Source organism: Furipterus horrens, unplaced genomic scaffold (assembly GCF_987537825.1).
Source record: "Furipterus horrens unplaced genomic scaffold, mFurHor1.1.pri manual_scaffold_16, whole genome shotgun sequence".
NCBI lineage: Eukaryota > Metazoa > Chordata > Mammalia > Chiroptera > Furipteridae > Furipterus > Furipterus horrens.
In genome coordinates this window covers 8,513,202-8,531,430 of record NW_028327186.1, presented here as the reverse complement: position 1 = coordinate 8,531,430, position 18,229 = coordinate 8,513,202, and the positions used below count along the sequence as shown (strand labels likewise).

General features: G+C 53.2%; 1 protein-coding gene across 2 annotated transcripts in view; it reads right to left on the bottom strand.

The window, feature by feature from the left end:
• Positions 1-1,572: 1,572 nt before the first annotated feature.
• Positions 1,573-18,229, bottom strand: part of AKAP13 (A-kinase anchoring protein 13) — a 208,073-nt gene continuing 191,416 nt past the window's right edge. For both annotated transcript variants that reach the window (XM_090263653.1, XM_090263652.1), the window contains 14 exons: positions 16,666-16,791; positions 16,435-16,552; positions 15,520-15,768; positions 13,009-13,085; positions 12,264-12,445; positions 12,063-12,145; positions 9,919-10,113; positions 9,302-9,463; positions 8,800-8,870; positions 8,292-8,336; positions 5,669-5,719; positions 4,529-4,978; positions 2,793-3,123; positions 1,573-2,065 (listed from right to left, as the gene is read on the bottom strand). In XM_090263653.1, coding sequence (XP_090119779.1) covers positions 2,016-2,065; positions 2,793-3,123; positions 4,529-4,978; positions 5,669-5,719; positions 8,292-8,336; positions 8,800-8,870; positions 9,302-9,463; positions 9,919-10,113; positions 12,063-12,145; positions 12,264-12,445; positions 13,009-13,085; positions 15,520-15,768; positions 16,435-16,552; positions 16,666-16,791 — 2,190 coding nt within the window. In that variant the 3' untranslated portion in view covers positions 1,573-2,015. The remainder of the gene's footprint in view (positions 2,066-2,792; positions 3,124-4,528; positions 4,979-5,668; positions 5,720-8,291; positions 8,337-8,799; positions 8,871-9,301; positions 9,464-9,918; positions 10,114-12,062; positions 12,146-12,263; positions 12,446-13,008; positions 13,086-15,519; positions 15,769-16,434; positions 16,553-16,665; positions 16,792-18,229) is intronic.

Sequence of the window (18,229 nt, the reverse complement as noted above, 5' to 3'; positions counted from 1 at the left end):
ACTGGCAGAAGGGAGCAATACAGCTTTTGCTGTTTAGGGTCTTTGGGTGGAGTGGCAGGGGGTGAGGGGGGCGGGGCAGATTGTCAGGTTTCAGGAGAAAATCAGTTGGTTTTTCCCCAAAGTCTATTACTGAAAGGTAAGAAATTCCAATGACAAAAGTCAATGACAAAAACAAGCAAATGTCCCTCAGAGGTGGCAAGTTACTTAATTCTGAAGCAAGAAGACATCCCTTGATCAAAGAATGAGGTGGGGTGGGAGGAGGGAAGGAAAGGCGTCCCTTCCCCCATCTTCATTTCTTTTGGGCCTTCAAGGCACTTGGACAGACACCGGGGAGGCAGCAGCCGGGCCGCTGCGCGTCCTCCACAGCAATCAGATAGCTGAAACCGTTGGGACAGTGTGTTCACCCTTATCACACACACAGACACACACGGACACACACAATAAATAAATCTAAGCTAACAATTTTAAACCAGACCTCTTTCAAATAAACTGAAAGATAAATATCTCCATCTGCAAGGCCAGCTTGCAATTCATCAACAAGCACCAAGTTACAGATTTTTTTTTTTTTTAAGTATGGTCAAAGACCCAGCTCCTAAGGGGCAGAAAGCAGGAATCAAAGGCCACATTTAAAGCACAGAATCTCCCAGTCCCCCGCCTTGGGGAGCTACCAGCGCGGCAGGTGTGTGGGGCCTCCGAGGGGACTGTCACCCATGAACCGTCCTGCGCCTTCTAGCTGGTGACAAGCTAAAAACAAGCACAGACCGAAACACAGAGGGAAAGGGAGAAGGCAAAAGACGCAAAACACAGGCAGCATGTGAGGCATCTTCAAGGGTTGCAGTATAATAACCAACATACTTTTAGATTTTTAAACAATTTTTTAAAGAAATTAGACTTTGCCAAGGCCCACTGCCACAGAACGAGGACCTCTGCAAGCCACCCCTGGACCGGCTGTTCTCTCGTCTGGACTGCTGGAAGCCACCACACAGGCACTAACACCTTTGCTGACCCTACTTCTAGGCCAGCTGTCCTAGCACAGGGGTGGGACAAGCTCCCTGTTGGGGAGCAGGTGCCCCCTAGTGGTGGGGTGTGGAGGGGGCCGCTGTGCCCCACAGGGAGGGCCAAGCAGGAGCAGATGGTCTCGGGGAGCCACCATGAGGTCTCAGGAATACTGCCAGCGGGCTGTGGCCACTTCTGAATGGTCAGTGACAACCAAAAAGTGTCACACTGCCGGGGTAAGAGTGAGAGGCCTCTCTACTTCATCAGTGCCCAGAACATGTGGGCAAACATCTTGGAAAGCCAGTGCAGAATTTCTTCCGGAACTGACAAATGAAATTACTGGAGACTGTGACAGAAATACCAAAATCAAGGTGGTGCAGATCACAAGCTTTTGAGACACATCAGGTCTATTCTCACTGGTTTTCACAAATGTTTGTCATCCCTTCTGCAATGAAATGAGAAACACATGCCCACAGAGGTGAGGGGAGGGCGAGGAAACCACCTCGGACGCAGGGCAGGTGAGCGGCTGGGCACCTGCGTAGCCATCTGTGTGGCGCATCTGGGCCACATGGCGCACGGTTCCGCCGTATCCTACGTGGCTGTGCAGATGGCTACCGTATATGCACACACAGGGACTCCACACTACCTGCCGTCCGATCATCAGGTGTGTTCCCCAAAATAAAAGGCACCCAGTGTTCATACCCCACCTGGAAACATCCTTTCAGCTTTTCGGTGTTCCTGACATGTCCAAAGCCATCGCCCAGACTTCTGAGGACACCACCCTCAGGGTAACACCCTCAAGAAGGCCGGCCCCACCCCGAGACTCGCTGGCAGTTGCCTGGGTGGGTGAGTTCGGGGCCTCCTTACCCACCCCGACACTCGGGACCAAGGGTTCCTCAGGGCCATGCCCTGGGGCGGTGCAGGGCAGTGGGCACTTGCAGAGCACGGTGTCCACATGAGGGCGGCACGCAGGGGCACAGGAGAGTGGGGCTGGTGACTCTGCCAGCAGAGGGGTGGGGTCAGCAGAAGATCTCTTCACCCTCTGTGGCCACCTCTGATGCAGGACCATCTGCAAACCGAGAAGAGACAAGAAAGTCAGAAAAAAACAGACTCCCTCTTTTCCTCCCTAAACACAGGTCTTCTGAGGTGCAGAGAGATGATGGGGGCTGGTGGGCCACCAACTGTCTGCGCATGGGTCTCCTCACTGATTCCGTAATGCCTTTCACTCCCCACTGCTCCCTTCAACTCGGCAGAAGCGCTGGACTTCCTATTCAGAAATAGGCCAGCAAAGAAACCTCTCTTTGACCTCCTGTGCAGGGAGCACGGGACTACTCTGCCCGCAGGGTGTGTGTTCGGCTCAGTGACGGCAGACACACCAGCCACTCTCTGTCCTGAGTCTGCCCGCTACCTCCCCACCATGGTCACTTCAAGGAGCCCATGTGATCCCGGGGACACTCCCCAGTTACTATTATCAATGACCAGACCTGGCGAACAAAGGCAGGCAGGGGAGACTGAAGCCACTCCCTTTAGAAGGGTTTGCATTCCTTAGATAAGAAACGCCTGCAGGCAAAGGCCGACGCCCCCCCACGCAGGGGCCGCACAGGGCGTGCTGAGACAGACGCCCCCTGCACTAGCGCCTGGGTCCTCTGCGGGCAGAGCAAGCGCGTTTGGTGAGCAGTGGGGCCATCCGGCTTTTCTGCACCTGCGCAGCCCCTTTCGTTGGCCTGGCCTATGCCCAGAGCGTGTCCCCTCCTGAGGATCCAGGGCCGGGCCACAGGGAGACGGGTGTGACTCACCGCGGGGCTGAGCTCGGTCTCCTTTGTTCTTCTTCTTCTTCTCCTTCTTGTCCTTCGGTTTTGCTAACCCAAACAGGCGTGAGGAGGAGGGGGGCGTTGGGCCCTGGCTTGGGCCCTCTGGGATTTTGCTGGCCTGGCCGGTGGAGCTCAGTATGTGAAAAGGCCCCTTATCTTTGTGTGTCCGAGAAATGCTGTTCCTCTTTTGGGACGCTGAGAGTTCTGAGTCCAACGACCCTGATTTGGCTATCAAAGGCACGGAAGGCGAGGGGGACTCCTCGGGGCTGGGGAAGAAGGACGGGATCCTCAGCAGCTTGGTGTGCTGATGTGAAACCTGCACACGGGCAAGACACAGGCTCAGTGAGGGCCGCATGCCACGGGCCGTGGGAGGGGTGCCGGCCCCCTCAGCTGGTGGGGCCGCTCGGCGCGGCCCACCTCCCTGGACTCCACAGTCCTCAGTATGAAACGATCCAAAATTCCTTTACCGCCCTCCCCCAAGGAGGACCTATGAAAGTGTTAAAAATACCACCTGACACCATTTCTAGTTTTACTACATGCGCCTAATGTCCGCATCATAAAGAATTAATAGGACCTTGCACGAGGCAGCTTAAAAAAGAACCCCCAACCCTGAAGAAACAGGGGCACTGCTGATCCGAGAACTGATTTACCCAGGGATGTAGGTGTCTGTTTGGGGCTACAAGATTTTAGAAGCCTGTCAGGTTAGAATGTAGGTGGAGAGTGAAATTTACACCAAGATTCCATCCAGTCAAAGGCTAAACCAAAGAAAAAGCGAGATGAAGACAATCAGCCTACTCCGCGCGCTCCGGCCTGTGGAAGCCCCGCTGACCTGACAGCGAGGAGGAGGAGCCCGGCCTGGGTGAGGAAGGGCAGTGCAGTGCCATTTGCTGCTCCCACCACCCAAGTGCCAGGCGGCCTCCGCAGAAAGCAAAAACGCCCCTTCTACAAGACATCAGTTCAATTTTCTTTCATGGTCTAAGGTCAATCAATCATCAATCCATCACATGGCAACATGACGTGAGTATCGAGACAGGCGGACTGTGCGCTCAGGCTGCTCATCTGCCACGAGCGCCCGCGTCCCAGAACCGCCAGAGCCTTGGGAAAGAAACGCAGGGGCAGCGAGCTGCAGGAGGAAAAGCCTCCCGCCCACGTGAGCAGCAGCTACAGCAAAAGAAAGTCCTCACCCGTGTCCCTGAGCAGGAGTGTCCCCGCCACAGAGGAGCAGCCGCTGCCCTCCCAAGGGTGGGCTCTTCCCTATAACTGACGCGCCCGACCCCACCGCCTGTCCTCTCAGTAACTCACGCACCAGGGCCGTTTTCTGCCGCCTGGTGCTCTCAGGCCCTGTGTGGCCCTTCTCTGTGCTGCGCTCCCCCCTTGCCTGCAGGTTCCTTCAGGGGGGTGAAAAGCCTGCTTTCCTACGTGGCGCAGAGCAGAGGGGCCGCCCCTGCAATGCCAGCCGGCTGACCACTGGCTCAGACACATGGCGGACGTGCCGTCAGCTCCAAGTGTCTGAGAACTGCCTGACCCCTCCACTCTCCTCCTCCACCTCGGGGAGGGAAGAGCGAGGAAGAGACCCTCTTGCTCACCTTCCCTTTTAGTGCAAACGATGCTCTACAGAACAGCCCTTACAGCTCAGCTCCCGTTCTCGGGGTGCTCAGCACAGCGGCTCCTCCCTGCACCCGTGACGGGCACAGCAAACCCCTTCTGCTCTCGGCTCTCACCTGACAGACGTCACGGTCCACCTGCGTCTGGCTGAGCCGCTCTGTGTCCCGTCTCAGCTGCTCCTGCTCCCTCTCGAGCTGCCTCTGGGCGGCGCGCAGCCTCTCCAGGTCGTACTGGTAGGCGCCCTTCCTCTGCTGCAGCTCCTCCCGGTCCCGCTCCAGGTCCCGCTGCCCCCGCTGCACCTCCTCCTCGCGCTGCGCCAGCCGCGCCTCGCGCTCCTGCAGCGCCCGCTCCCGGGCCTCCCACTCGCGCTCCCGCCTGCGCTTCTCCTCCAGGTGCTGCGCCTGCTGCTTCTGCAGGTTGGCCAGGTCCTGGCGCTGCTTCTCCAGGCTGCGCTGCTTCTCCTGCTCGATGAGCGAGCTGGGGCGGGACGAGCTCCGGGTCAGGGCCCTCTCCGCCAGCAGCAGCTTCTGGTCCTCGATGTAGCTGTCCTGCTGCAGCACCACCCCCTGCGGGAGACACCAGGGAGAGACGGATGCACCCCTGGCCGGGAGGACAGCCGGCTTCCTGCTTCCTGTCCGCCTGACCCCTCCCTGGGGGCACTAGTCACTACACAGCGTCCTCTCTGCTCTCGTTTTAAAGCTGGTCTGGGGCAAGAAAACACTCCAGCGTGGGCAGTTATCAAACAGGGACCTTAGTGGGGCAGGAACTCGGTTTTTTGCCCAGCTTGGTCACGTGCCGTCTGCAGGCACAAGCGTCGCCTGGGGTGGGGAGTGTGTGTGTGTTCTGGAGGTGGGAGCCGACAGGATGGGGCTGGTTCGATCTTGAAGAATGAACATGAGCAGAATTGGAGGATGTTGCTGGGAAGTGTGGAGGACGGTTGTCTTGAGAGGGTCCTGCTGTCCAAACACCACACAGAGAAATGGGACAGGGAGACTCATCTTCCTACTGGAGCCACCCGGGAGAGACGGGATGGTCTGAGCGCATGCTGGCGCCCCTGGGGCACGGCCACCACAGAGCCGTCCACCACCTGTCCGTCAGCTCCAGCCCGAGGGGGCGCTCCGTGACCTTTCTCATCCCGAGAGCCCGTCTCCTCTAGACCGAGGGCCCCAGCTACCCATAAGCAACCTACAGCTCACAAATGCAGGCCACTGCACCCTCTGGGAAGAAGTGAGGGGGTAAGAGAGAAAGGCACATACCTGCAAAGTGCTAAGGAGTTCGTGGAGGTGGACGATGCTCTGAACGACCTGCTGTGAAAGGAACACAGGGACACGCCTCGTCAGGACAGGGCCTCACACCCGCCACCCGCCCGTCATCTGACAGGTAACCTCCCCGACAGCAAGGAGCTTGCACCGGAACAAAATACTTTCCAACTGAAAGCCCCAAAGAGAATAAGCAGGTGCAGTTAGCCAAGAAAAACAAAACGGGACCGAACAAATAAGTGTGCCTGCAGGAGGGACGGCGGCACACAGCATTATGAAGAAAGCTCCAAGTATGTAAAGTGGCTGGCGCAGAAAGGGCGCACGTCCCGAACAAAGCAAACCCAAAGGGGTTAGTATGTGACAGAACGCACATTTCCACACCAACAGGGAAGATTACTCAACGAACTGTTCTGAGAAAATGGGCTAAATCATTGTAAAAAATTTAAGTTTGAATCCCGGCTCACACAAGAAAAACATTCAAATAGATTAAAATGCCAAGTATTAAAAAAAAATAAAAAATAAAAACATAAAAGAGCTACAATAAAATAGGATGTTTCCCTGATCTTGCAACAGGGAATGCTTTTCAAAGCAGAAGCACTGGAAGAAACCACACACGCACACAGATCTCCAACTTTCACTATGCGAATTGTACAACTAAAAGGCAAAAAGGACACTGAACAGAAAGTCAAACAAAAAATACTGGATTTAAAGAAGCTCTCCGAGAGCAATGAGAAATGAATCCTCTCCTGGGGAAAGAGGCCAGGAAGGCAAACCAGCAAATTTACAAAAGAAGAACCACAAACAGCCAAGTGTATAACGTGCTGAAAGTGATTCAGCTTTATCTGAAATCAAATAAACACCAAATAAAGAAATAACCACTCGAACACATCAAACCAAGAAAATGTCAATGAAGATATGAGAATCCCGGATGTCGGTGAACGAAAGACGAGAGGGAGCCGAGGCAGGCTGAGGAGGTGACGCGCCGGCAAGCAGTTCCTGGCCGCATCGCACGGAAGCCACGCAGCAGAGAAAGCGCTAACACGTCACAGAACACACCGACCAGCATGGGCCGCTGCCACCACCCAGCCCGCCCCAGTAACGTGCTCCGGGAGATGCTGCCCGTGGGGGCCAGGAAGAGAGCTTCAGGGTATGAAGCTCTGGGGGAGAGGTGTGACAAGCCATGTAACACGATTTTTATGCTCTTCACACTCACACAAACATGGACACATAAATATACGCTATGCAGAAGCGAAGGCTGGAAAGCAAAGCACTGAACATTTAACCGTAGTTATTCCTCCGTGGTGAGATTACATTTCTCTGGTTTATTCTCTTTTTACATTTTTGGATAGTTTCCAAAATTTCTACCACGAATACGTACTCCTTTTATAATACTTTTTAAAAAGTAATTCTCAGGCTTAAGCATATCTGAAAATACTTTTTACTCCTCATTTAAGCTTATCCTTGATAAACAGAGAGAGAGACAGAGGGAGGTCACAGGAGAGCAGCCGACTCTGGCCGAGCATCTCAGTGTGTAAATCCAGGCTGCAAGGCCTGGAAAACACTCTCGTCTTATGGTGTCTCTTACCTGACTCTTCTCACTAAAGACAGGGGCAGAGGTCACCAAATGGAAAAATCAACAAAGAGCTACATTTCAAGCAGCAGACACCAAGAGCAACAGTGTGTGGGAGAGCAGATCTGTCCCGCATAAGGAAAAACACGGAATAGCCTTCCTCCAGGACCCCACAGTGTTTGGGCTGCCATGCCAACCAACAGAACATCCCTCTGTGCACTAGAAGGAAAAAGGAAAGGTTTCATAATTTAACATGTGAGAACAATGCTTCTCACGAATTTAAGGTCTGGGTAGAAGGCAAGAAGGAACACAAAGGAGATGCTGAGAGGCACACCCCTAGAGGGCCAGGCCGTGTACGTCACTCCTGTCTGCTCACACACGGAACCACTCGCTCAGAGGAAATACAGTTTGCAGAGGACGGGATCCTCGAGGAGTCTTTCTGAGACGGGACCGGGGAGGGGGAGCCAGGGAAAGGACAAGCACCCTGCAGGATCCGCGGGACTCAGCTGAACAAGGTAGGAAGGACTGGAACCAGAGCGTGAGCTGTACCGAGCAGGACACCAAGGCCACTTGCGGAGTGACACACACGCTGAGTGAAAAGTGGGGCTCAAGGAAGAAAACTGAGCCCGAGTCCCTGGAGGGGAAGGGTGGACTACGAGAAGAGCTGCCCACGAGTTCACTTGCCACGTTCCAGATGAGTGGCTTTCGGCCCAGGCCTGTGTCACAGGAAAGGAGGCTACCAACTGCACTCAGTGTGCCTGGGCTGGGGACACCCCCGAGGAGGCTCGCAGCGGTGCCCGCAGAAAGCAGGAGGCTTCTCAGGAGCAGAGGAGCAGAGGCTGCCGCAGCAGGCAATGGTGCGTGCGGCGTGACACCAAGGTGACGCCCGGGCCAGGGGAAAGGCAGGGTGGCGGACATGACGAGCGCACAGCAACGCATGCAGAGCACAGCCAGGAGCCGGCCCGCTTGTAGCAGCCCAACAGAAACGAGTATTCCTAACCCAGCAATTACAGTGAAACCACACTCTTAAATAGCTCATACCGTCCTTACCTCATTGTTTCGTTTAAGTATAAATGCCAGGTTAGCATTTCCACCCTATAAAACAAAACACATGCACTTAAAAAATACGAAGACCCTGAGGCCAGAAGTGTATCTAACGCGTGTCTCGGTGACGCTGCGGTGTCCCACTTTCGTCCTGGTCTGCTACCCCCTCTCAGTGCAGGGGCAGGCTCAGCTGTCACTCAAGCCTTGTAAAGAGTTCAGGTTGATCTGGGGCATTTGACCTAACCTCCTGACAAAACTGGTCGTGCCAGGGCCGTGGTGGAGCTATGGGTATAAACATGAAGCTCTAAGCCAGAGAGCGCAAGTAGCCAGCAACATGGGAACTCTTAATTGTACTGTGGGTTTAAGAATGTGCTTTCCTCTTAAAATAAAGTAGGAAATAAAAACAGCAAGTCAGGCGCCCAAAACAAGAACGAAATGGATGTATGTCAAAGACTGTGAATTCAGAGGGAAGTGCTAAGAAGGTCTCAGTGTATTTTAGGGGGAAAAAAAATACCTTTTTCAGACCACTATCAGATTCTGTTCTCCTAAGATCCTGGCCATCATCTCCCTCTTCCTTCTCTCCTCCTAAACAAAGAAATACAATTTTTTTTTTAAGGTTGTGAAACAAATTAGCCAAGAACAGAACACAATATACACAGCTTAGGGATATATTTCTGAATCCTACGAAAGCCAAAGAATAGGAAGCCACCTGGTGGCAGCTAAGTGATAATTAACTTTTATTGATGCAGAAGAACCAGAAACAAAGAGAAAAACAAGTATTATTACTCCTTGGCTACAGCTTAGCTGAGATCCCAGGAACATCGTTATTGTTCAAAACGAACGTGACGTTGATAGAGGTTCTTGAGTGTTCTAGCAGCTGGACGCTTCCGAGCATCTCACTAAAACATGTACTGACGGGGACAGACGGGATGGACCTACCCGAGTGGAGACCATTTTTAGTTGCGTGTGAACGCCGAGGACTGCCTATAAAAGCACAGGAGTTGAACATCGCGCACCTTTTGAAGCGTTCATCTGATGGCTGTCGAATCCTCCGAAGGTCTCTGCTCTCCGGGGCAAGGACACGGGGCCGACTGTGCCTTCCGGCCCCACGGGGCTGCCCACAGCCTGCCCAAGGGGGCCTCCCAGGCCCCCACTCACCAGGCTCTGCAAGGTCTCCACTGCAGGAAGGAAACAGGAAACTGTGCACATTGAAAAGCTCAGGCTTTTCTAAGTTAAATTGTGTGGAAAAGGGGATGGGGTGGAGCTGTGAATTAAATTTCAGCTACCAAAAAAATACAAGCAAGACTATACGATAGTGTCTATGAGGACGTGCTTGGCCATGAAACCATAAAGAAACTTAAGTGCTTACTGTGAAAGTCACACCAGCTGTTCTTTTCTGCAGGGAGGGAGGGGGCTTTGATGGAGACAGGACACGTGGGAGGGACTTTAGGGTGGCTGGCCACATTTTTACTGCCTGACCTGGGTAGTGGCAACAAGATGCTCCCCTGATGACTCACTAAAGTGAAATGTTTGTTTTCTGCGTTTGTGCTTTGTTTTTACAATAGAAAGTATCATTAGTGTATAAAACATGTCGGGAAGTGACGAAGACGGGGCAGCACTGAACGTCAATTACCCTCATTTATTGCACTTTTCATTAACGGTCCTCCTTTGAGAGCCTCTTCCGTGTTGGAGCGGAAGAGGGTTCTAGAGCTTTGAGTCGGGGAGCATTCCTCTGGCAAGGGGGTGCTGCACTCCGTCATGTCCCGGAAAATCATCTCCTTTTCTTCCAGGAGGAGCAGGATCTGCTGGTCCTTCTGCTGCAGTTGTTCTGCGGGGGGGGACGGAGAAAAGCTCTGGGGATCCGCCGCCCTCGGTCAGACGACTGGGGCGCCGGCGCCACCTTGTGGTCATTTACGGGACCGCACAGAGGAGCTCTCCCCGCCTTAAAGTTTCCATCATGAAGGCTGTATGTACCCAGCTTTCGTTCTGTGATTTCTACCTCGTAAGCTGCCCTGGGCCTTCCTAGGGGAACGTCGGGATGGCTGACCCCACAAACTGCAGTTGTTTCTGCTCCCCCTCTTCCTGCTGGTTTCCCGACCCCCGCTGCTCTGGCTTCTGCCGTCGCCGCGTCCCCTCCTTCCAAGGCCGCCCTTCCTCACTCAGCCTGCGGTCTTGCCTGTCATCCCTTCCAGCACGGTTGTCTCCTCCTCCCTCTTTAAACTGGCCCCCCCTCTCCTTTGAGGACACCATGGTCCCCTTTCTAAAACCCTCTCAGGCAAAGAACTGCCACCCGCAACGGAACAACTGGGGTCCCCTTGGCTCCGCCTGGGCCGCTGCCTGTCCCTGGCACACTTCCCCCGGGGACCTCCTTCACTCCCTTGGCTCTGACTACTTCATAGGTGCTGATGACCCACAAAAAGCACCCCAGATCCCACGACCCCCACCCAGAAGCCTCGTCGCCAGCATGCGGGAAACTGCGTCTCATTCTTGCCACCCGTCCTCCTCCCTCTGCCTGTGCCCCCTCCCTCCGCGGTCACCACCTTCACCTCTGGCTCGCCGAGCTGCAGAGCTGGGGGACACTGCGCCTGCTCACTCCCCCTCATGCGCACCCGTCCCTCACTTCTCACCCGGGCCCACCCCGTGCCACCTACGGGTCTCCATCCCTACAGGTCCTTCCGCCCCCAGAGGTTCCCCAACTCCTTCAAGCAAGTCTCCCAACTGGCTTCAATACTAACTTAAAAACTTAAGTTTAAATTTCGCTGAAAACATCGCATCGGTCCCTTCTTGCCACCTCGACCTGGTGCCTTCATCTCCCATCGCTTGGCCCTGGCCCTCCAGGCCCGTCGTTCCCTGGCGGACACGGCAGCGCCGTCTGCACACCCCCTGGCCTAGTGGGGCACTTGGGGGCCGGTCCTTTGTGTGCGCCTCCCTCGCTGCAGGGGCAGCTTCCCACACAGGAATCCCTGCCCCCCTAGCACCTAGCAGGACGCCGGGCCAGGTGCTGCTTACGCGTTGAAAGAAAAAGTTCATCCCTATCGTCCTATCACAGGCCAATGAATCTCATCTAACTCCGGCTCCAGTCTTAATCTGTCCATCTCTCCCCACGCCCCCAAAACAGAATGCTGTCACTTTGTCCAGCTTGCAGGGCTCACCGAACTCCTTCAGCACTTCCATTTATTTGACTATCCCAAGCACAGCGTTCACTCCAGGACATTAAATAAGCGCAGGCAAAGAGAAGAGATGGGCCCCGGCTTGCTGGGCCCCGTGGGCCTCAGCTTTCCCATCTGTACAACGGGCCTGAGCACCCAAGTCCTGCAGGACGCTGACCGCACTGCACAGGGCACTGAGGGCTTCGTGGATACTGGGCAAGTACAACCAGTGGGGCGCTCTCCACAGACCTCCTCCCGACGGACCTGTGAGCGCACGGCATCGTTAGCCCGGGCAACTGTTTACAAACGCAGATTAACGGGAAAATTCTTTTCCTCAAGTCCCTTTCCTTCCTCTTTTCATCTTCGATGTGACCATGGATTCTGCAAGTTCTCCTGCGACAGGGGTCCCAGAACACTCATGCTGAGACGGGGAACCAATACTCCCTTGATCGAGGGTCTGACACAGTGTTATGGCTGCCGTGTGTGAGGCCCGTGCCAGCTGAGATTTGGTTCCTCCTCTGTGAAAAGCTGTTCCCCTCCCTGTTCTCAGGCCCTGAGAGGAAGCACAGGTTCCGAGACTGCAGACCCTCCTCCGACAAGGGCCTCAGACCCCTCCCGGCAGCCTTACCTTTCAATTCCCGGGCTTTGGTGTCCAGCATCCTCTTTTCCTCTTCATTCTCACTAGGAATTCCTTCATCTTCATCTCTGTTCCTAATGCAACCAAAATAAAACAAAACACCCCTAAGACACCCATTACTCTGGGGGTCTGCCCAGTCTGTTCTGAACCCACGGAGGCGCGAGGCGGCCGGATGAGCCGTGGGGAGCTTACAGGGCGTTGATGGTGTCCTGAATGATCTGAATCCAGCTGTTGCGCTCCTCTTTGGAGCTGGCGTGGACTTCCACCATCTCCGGGTCTTTCATCCCCATGCTGATCAGGAACAAACCTTTCTCCTCGTGTGCTACCTCCCTTACAATCAGCCTCTTCAGTGAGATCACTGTCGATTTCTGGTCCTGGAAAAGGGGGAGAGGGCAGGTGTGAGAAATGTACACAGTGTCCTAAGTCTTAAGGACAGCCTCAGTCACAGGTAAGACCAGATGCCTTTTAAAAGCATAGGGTTTAACATACAGTGGCAGAAGTAGGATGACGAGTTCATCAAACAGAAAGAGTTCCATCAAGGGAATGATAATTTATGGCTCTAAAGGTCCCAGTCATGTTTCCTACATGATGACTCCTTCCATGTTCCTCACAGAATCTGGCTGGTGGTATTATAAATTAGCATGATTTATGGGGCATAATGGGTGAGAAATACCCCAGTGATCAAATGTCCAAGGCTTTCAAAAGGAATGTAAGGAAAGAGAAAATAATGTGGGGGTGGGGTGGGGGGGGGCGGGGAAGTAGGACAAAATTTTAAGAGTATTTAAGAAATTATTCAGAGCAATTTGTCCTCAGCCGATTAACTTTCAGAGGGTGGGAGACCAACAATACAGAGTTAAACTTACACCCAATATTTATCGCTAGCTGCTCTGAACACTACTATTCATCACAAACAGGACAGACCAACTGTGCAGCTTACCAATGACGCAAAGACGAATTTCTGGTCTTTTTCTTGAAGGAAAACTAAGATGTCCGTCAGCAGCACGGCCTGCACCTCTGCAAAGTCAGGGGAGGGGAGAGAGGACAGTGATTGGTTAACAGTGCGGCACGGTCCGAGCACCCTCAGTAGGAATTCAGAGCACATCGGGGTCCGCGATCACACTCCTCTGCGGCAGCCGGGCCACACTGGGCGCGATCCAGAGCTGGGTGTCACAGAGGCTTAGAGGCACTTTAAAATGGGGTTTCGTCCCCAATGCCTTGCCTTGGGAAAGTATACGTATTTAGTTCTGCACAGATGTACCCTGTGAGGCGAGATTTCAGGCATGAACCACTGCAAGAATACGACCGAAGGGCCGGACTTGAACCAGATGTTAAATAGCAACACAGCCCATGGAGCGCTCAGGGCACAGCGCATCTCGTCTCCTGACGGCAGCGACGGGAAAGGCGTGGGACAGCGGACAGGAGAGCCGCCCGAAGGTGAGGTAGTAAAGGTCTCGGCCTGACGAGCGGCAGGCCCCACACGCCCAGGAGACCAAGCGGGGTGCGCAGGGGCCTCGTACCAACCACCCAGCCTCTCTGCGCCCATGAAGCAGCGTTCTCTGCCTCTCACTCGATATGAAAGAAAACCCAAACAAACCCCTCTAGCTGGACCTAGGAATCAGAAGAGGGCCACAGAGCCTTGCTCTAATTCCCGAAGAGCGCCAAGGGGCATCTTTCATTCCTCCCTTCAGGACGAAGTCCAGCACCGCTGGAGGGGAGCCCGCTGCTGTGCTCGGAGAGGCCGGCCGCTCCGGGAAGGGGAGCCTCTGGTTCCCCGGGGAAAGAATGGAACAGACCCCTCCCACCTTTCCTGCCACTCCTGCCACAGCTGGAGCCCCTACCCAGCCTAACTCACTGCAAAGCCCTGAAGAAAACAGAAGCAACGAGGCCTGATTTCTAGGCAGGTCGAGCTTTTCAGCCTGGATGACAGTAATTTTCCATGCACTACCATTAGCACTATTGGTTTTGTTTTGTTTTTTAAAGCTTACTTTTAAGTAATTCAGGTGCCTGCCCCCCCCAAAAAAAAAGTTCTAAAACATAAGTTTCGCCTTCACTGGAGCTTGAAGGTTACGTGCCGTGTCAGGGGATCAGACAAAAGCCACCCCTTCAAAGGGCGCCCCACCCAGCATGGGCTGTGCTTGGCCCGAGGTCCCTTGGGTTGGGAATGACTCAACACCGGCTCCTATTGCCACTGGTGGCCTTTCCAGTCTGAAAACCTACCGTTCCACCGTCGGTTTGACCACAACTGTATTCTAACAGCTGGGATCTATTAGTTTTTCTTTCGGGAATGGATAAGTAAACTGCTTTTAAAGGAAAGAGAACAAAGCTAGCTCTGGGCGGCGGCAGCAGTTCTAGAACATTCAGCTGCTCGCAGGACAGGGCAGGTGTGTCTGAGCCGCCAGCCGGACTCCGACAGTCACAGCGGGAAAGCGCCCGGAACCCGGTTCTGGGAACAGCACAGAGAAGAATCCTACAGGACAGCAGGCTCTTCACTCTGTTCCTGGCCTCTGCATGTGATGGGGGGGCCGGGGGGACCCAGTTCATTCACCTTTGAAACCGTCGGACTGCCTGGGCTCCGCTGGGTGGTCTGCGCACAGTGAGACCCAAGCGAGGGACCTGGCGCATCCCTCCCACCTCCCACGCTCCACCCACCTCAGGCTCACGCCGCTGGGCCGGCAGCTTCCTGAGCTCAGCGACTGAGGCCAGGGGGGACGGTGGGGGCGCCCAAGGCCCCTGGTGAAGTCAGAGCTGCCATTCAGGCCCAGAGAGCACAGGTTTGATGACGGCAGTTATTGTTTTTTTTTTTTAATCTAACGTACAGATGAATTAACAAACCTCCTAACTCCCTTAACTTGACGTAGCTGAGCATTTGAAAACTGAGAGTGGAAACCAAATTGAAAACAAATGCATTTTATGATCTCTTTTCCTTAAAGATAAAAGGTATGAACAGCATAAAGTTTAACAAATACAGCTGAGTTCATAATTACATTTCTCTAAGGCTCCAGGAGCTGGAAGCCCCTCTAACGTCTCTTTAGAACAAGTGACGCACAGAATTCTAATCTCACAGACTCTGTAGATTGTCTGATGGTCAAATGTTTTGGCAGAGACCCCGTCCCCAACTGGCTGCCCTTCTCTTGTAGGAAAATACACCTTCCTTAACCTCTGCGCTTTTGGGTTAATTTTACCCTTTCTTTGTCTCTTAAAATCTTCTTTCCCATTTTACTCAACTCCATTTCCTTGCAAATTGGCTGTATTTTATGATTTTATGAGCTGTCTTTAAAACAGTCATTTCTGATACAAGATGAAGAACAATTAAATGATGGTTGCTCCCGCGTGATGTTTGGATAGGGATCCCCAGGGAAAATCTGGCGGTGGGTTTCCAACAAAAACACGTGGGTTTTGCCTGCTGTCTCTGGCACCCGCTCGGACCCAGTGCAAACATGGGCTTTACCTTTCAGCCTTCCCGCCGCGTTCTTCAGAAACACACTCCCATCCCGTACCAACTTCTTCCGCTTCAAATCCTCCTTCGCAAACATCTGACCACTCTTCATCCGCATGATCGACTTGCTGTCTGTCCTTGTGTAGATCTCATTCAGACGCACCTTCTTTTCGTAACTGGCCACCTTACTGTCCACAGCGCCAATGACATCCTTCACCAAGCTCAGGGACTGAGTCAGGTCCTCCTGCTCCACGTCACTGTCTGGGAAGGGAAGGAGACGTGCCTTTAACGGAGCCTCTCGGGCATGAGCAGAAGGAAGGGGATCCCACCCTCCTCCTGCATATCCTCACCCTCCCTCTGTGGAATGCCATCAGAGCAAGGCCAATATATCTCAGGGCATGTCCCCGTCCCTCTCTCAGGCACAAGGTACATTCTAAATACAGTCAGACATTTTCAGTGATGTAGACAATATGCAATTACATGCTACGTTCTCAAGTAGAAGGAACCACACGTTTTGGGGGAGGAAGAGGAGCAACAAGTGCCTTGTTTGTCTTTGTTTTACCTAACCTTTAAATGTACTATGAGCAGGGTCGGCCGAGAGAGAAGCTGCTAAGTACTGAGTCAGTAAGAAACAGCAGCAAGTCTGGCACTGAAGGGAAAAGCTCGGTTTAGGGACAAGGGGGAAGTTATTCAGGTCCCTGAACTCTTGACGGGATCAAGAAGGGGTTCCTTGCCTTCTTGCTAGCATCCACCCCCAGTCTGCTGACATAATATTTCAAGTTTTCATTCAAAAACAATTTTTAGATAAAACCCAGGGTCTGTTTTAGACCCGCCAGAGCAGGACGGGGCTCCTCCGTGAGGTCCCTGGTGCCGCGGGATGCCCAGGATGGGGGCCGGCACACGGGGCTGAAGGCGAGGGGGGCTCACCTTTGGTGCACTGCAGTATCCTTTGGAATAAAACGGGGTACTTGGTGATCCGCTGGGTTACCAGCAGGATGCACTCGGGGATCCCCAGCCTCCTCACGACTGAACTGCTCATCTTCTTCTGCAAGGGAGGAAAGGGACAGTCAGGCCTGCCCGCGGATGGGGGCTCTGCTAGAAACGACAGTACGGGACGCTCCGGACAAAGACGGGGACGGCCGCGTCACACATCGGTACCTTCACAAACGCCTGGAAGCGCTTGTCCTTGGTGTAAAGGTCTTTGAAGTAGTTCACAGACTGGTTGTGCTGCCCGCAGAACTTGCCGTACGTCTTCTTTAAGCGCTCTGCGTTCTCGCCTGAAAACTGCAGAGAGAAGGGAACAAACGTCAGGCCGTAACTCAGGAGCTACGCTGTATTACCATTTTGTACAAAGTGGCAGGTCTATTTGTAAACCCAGGAGAGCTTCCTCATAAATTGCTCCAGAAAATTTAAGTGGTGTAGCGCTTTAAACAATGTAGCAGCTCCTCAGAAAGTTAACTAACCAAGCGATTTCACTCCTAGACATTAAACGCTATGTCCAAACAAAAATGGGTACACAAATGCTCCTCATTCATTCTTCATAACAGCCCCAAAGTGGAATAACCCCAAAGTCCATCAAAGGACACATGGACAGATAAAATGTGGGGTGTGTGTATGTGCATGTATATATATATGTATGTATGTAAAAGAAAATGAAATACTGACTTCATGCATGCTACAGCTACGGTACTGATGAGCCCTGAAAGCATTATCCTAAATACAAAAGCCAGTCACAAACCACCACGTATTATTTTACTTCATTTCTATGAAATGTCCAGAACAGGCATATTCACAGACAGAAAGCAGATCAGTGGTTGCCTGGGGCCGCGGCAGTTGGTGGCGGGTCATAAACATGTTCCAAGACTGCTTGTGGTAAATGGTTGCACGATCCGGTGAATACGGTAAAAACCACTGAACTGTACGTCTTCAAAGGGCGGGTTATATGGCATATGAATTATGTTTCAATAAAGCTGCTATATATATATTTTAAAACAACGAACATATATCTACATACCGTGCATATAAGAAATGCAAGCTGTGTTCTGTGCCCTAACTGTAGTAATGAAACAAGGAAACTCACTAGAAGGTTTTCAGGAGACCGTCGGCCTTAGAACGTCCCCTTTGTAAGTTAGAAAGACCCAGAACAGCCATTGTCACCCAGGGATCTATCTCACTGCGCTCAGGACCTCAGCCCTTAAATCGCTCCCAGCCATGAGCGATCGCAATGGCTCCTCCGCACATCTGCTCACTCTGGAGAATCCGATGAGGGGCTCCATGCTCAGCACCGATTCCCGCTGGACCAAAACTCTCTGGAGGCACGAGGCGTGACCCACACCAAAAACCCTGCAGGCAGCTTTTCCTCCTCCCCTTTACCACCAGCAAAGTTGAGGCAGTGAGATTCTGAGGGATCTGCTCCCATCATCAATCACGTGCCCTACAGGTGATTCTGGCCCCAGCACCTCGTGGGGCTAAGGTAGGAATCCTGCTGTCAAAGAACTTACGAGAGAGATGTGCACAAACACCACGAGCTGCAAACAACCCCAGTCAGGGTTAGATGCGGCGCCTGTGCAGGCCTGGGGCCAGGGGCTGTCTGGGGAGAAAAGGTCCTCACTCCCAGGGCTGACCTCCCCACTCGGGGGCCCTACCTGTTGCAGAGACCTATGCTAACTACCCAAATTATTTCATAATACGCTTATTTTTACTTACAGAGCATTTGAGGCAG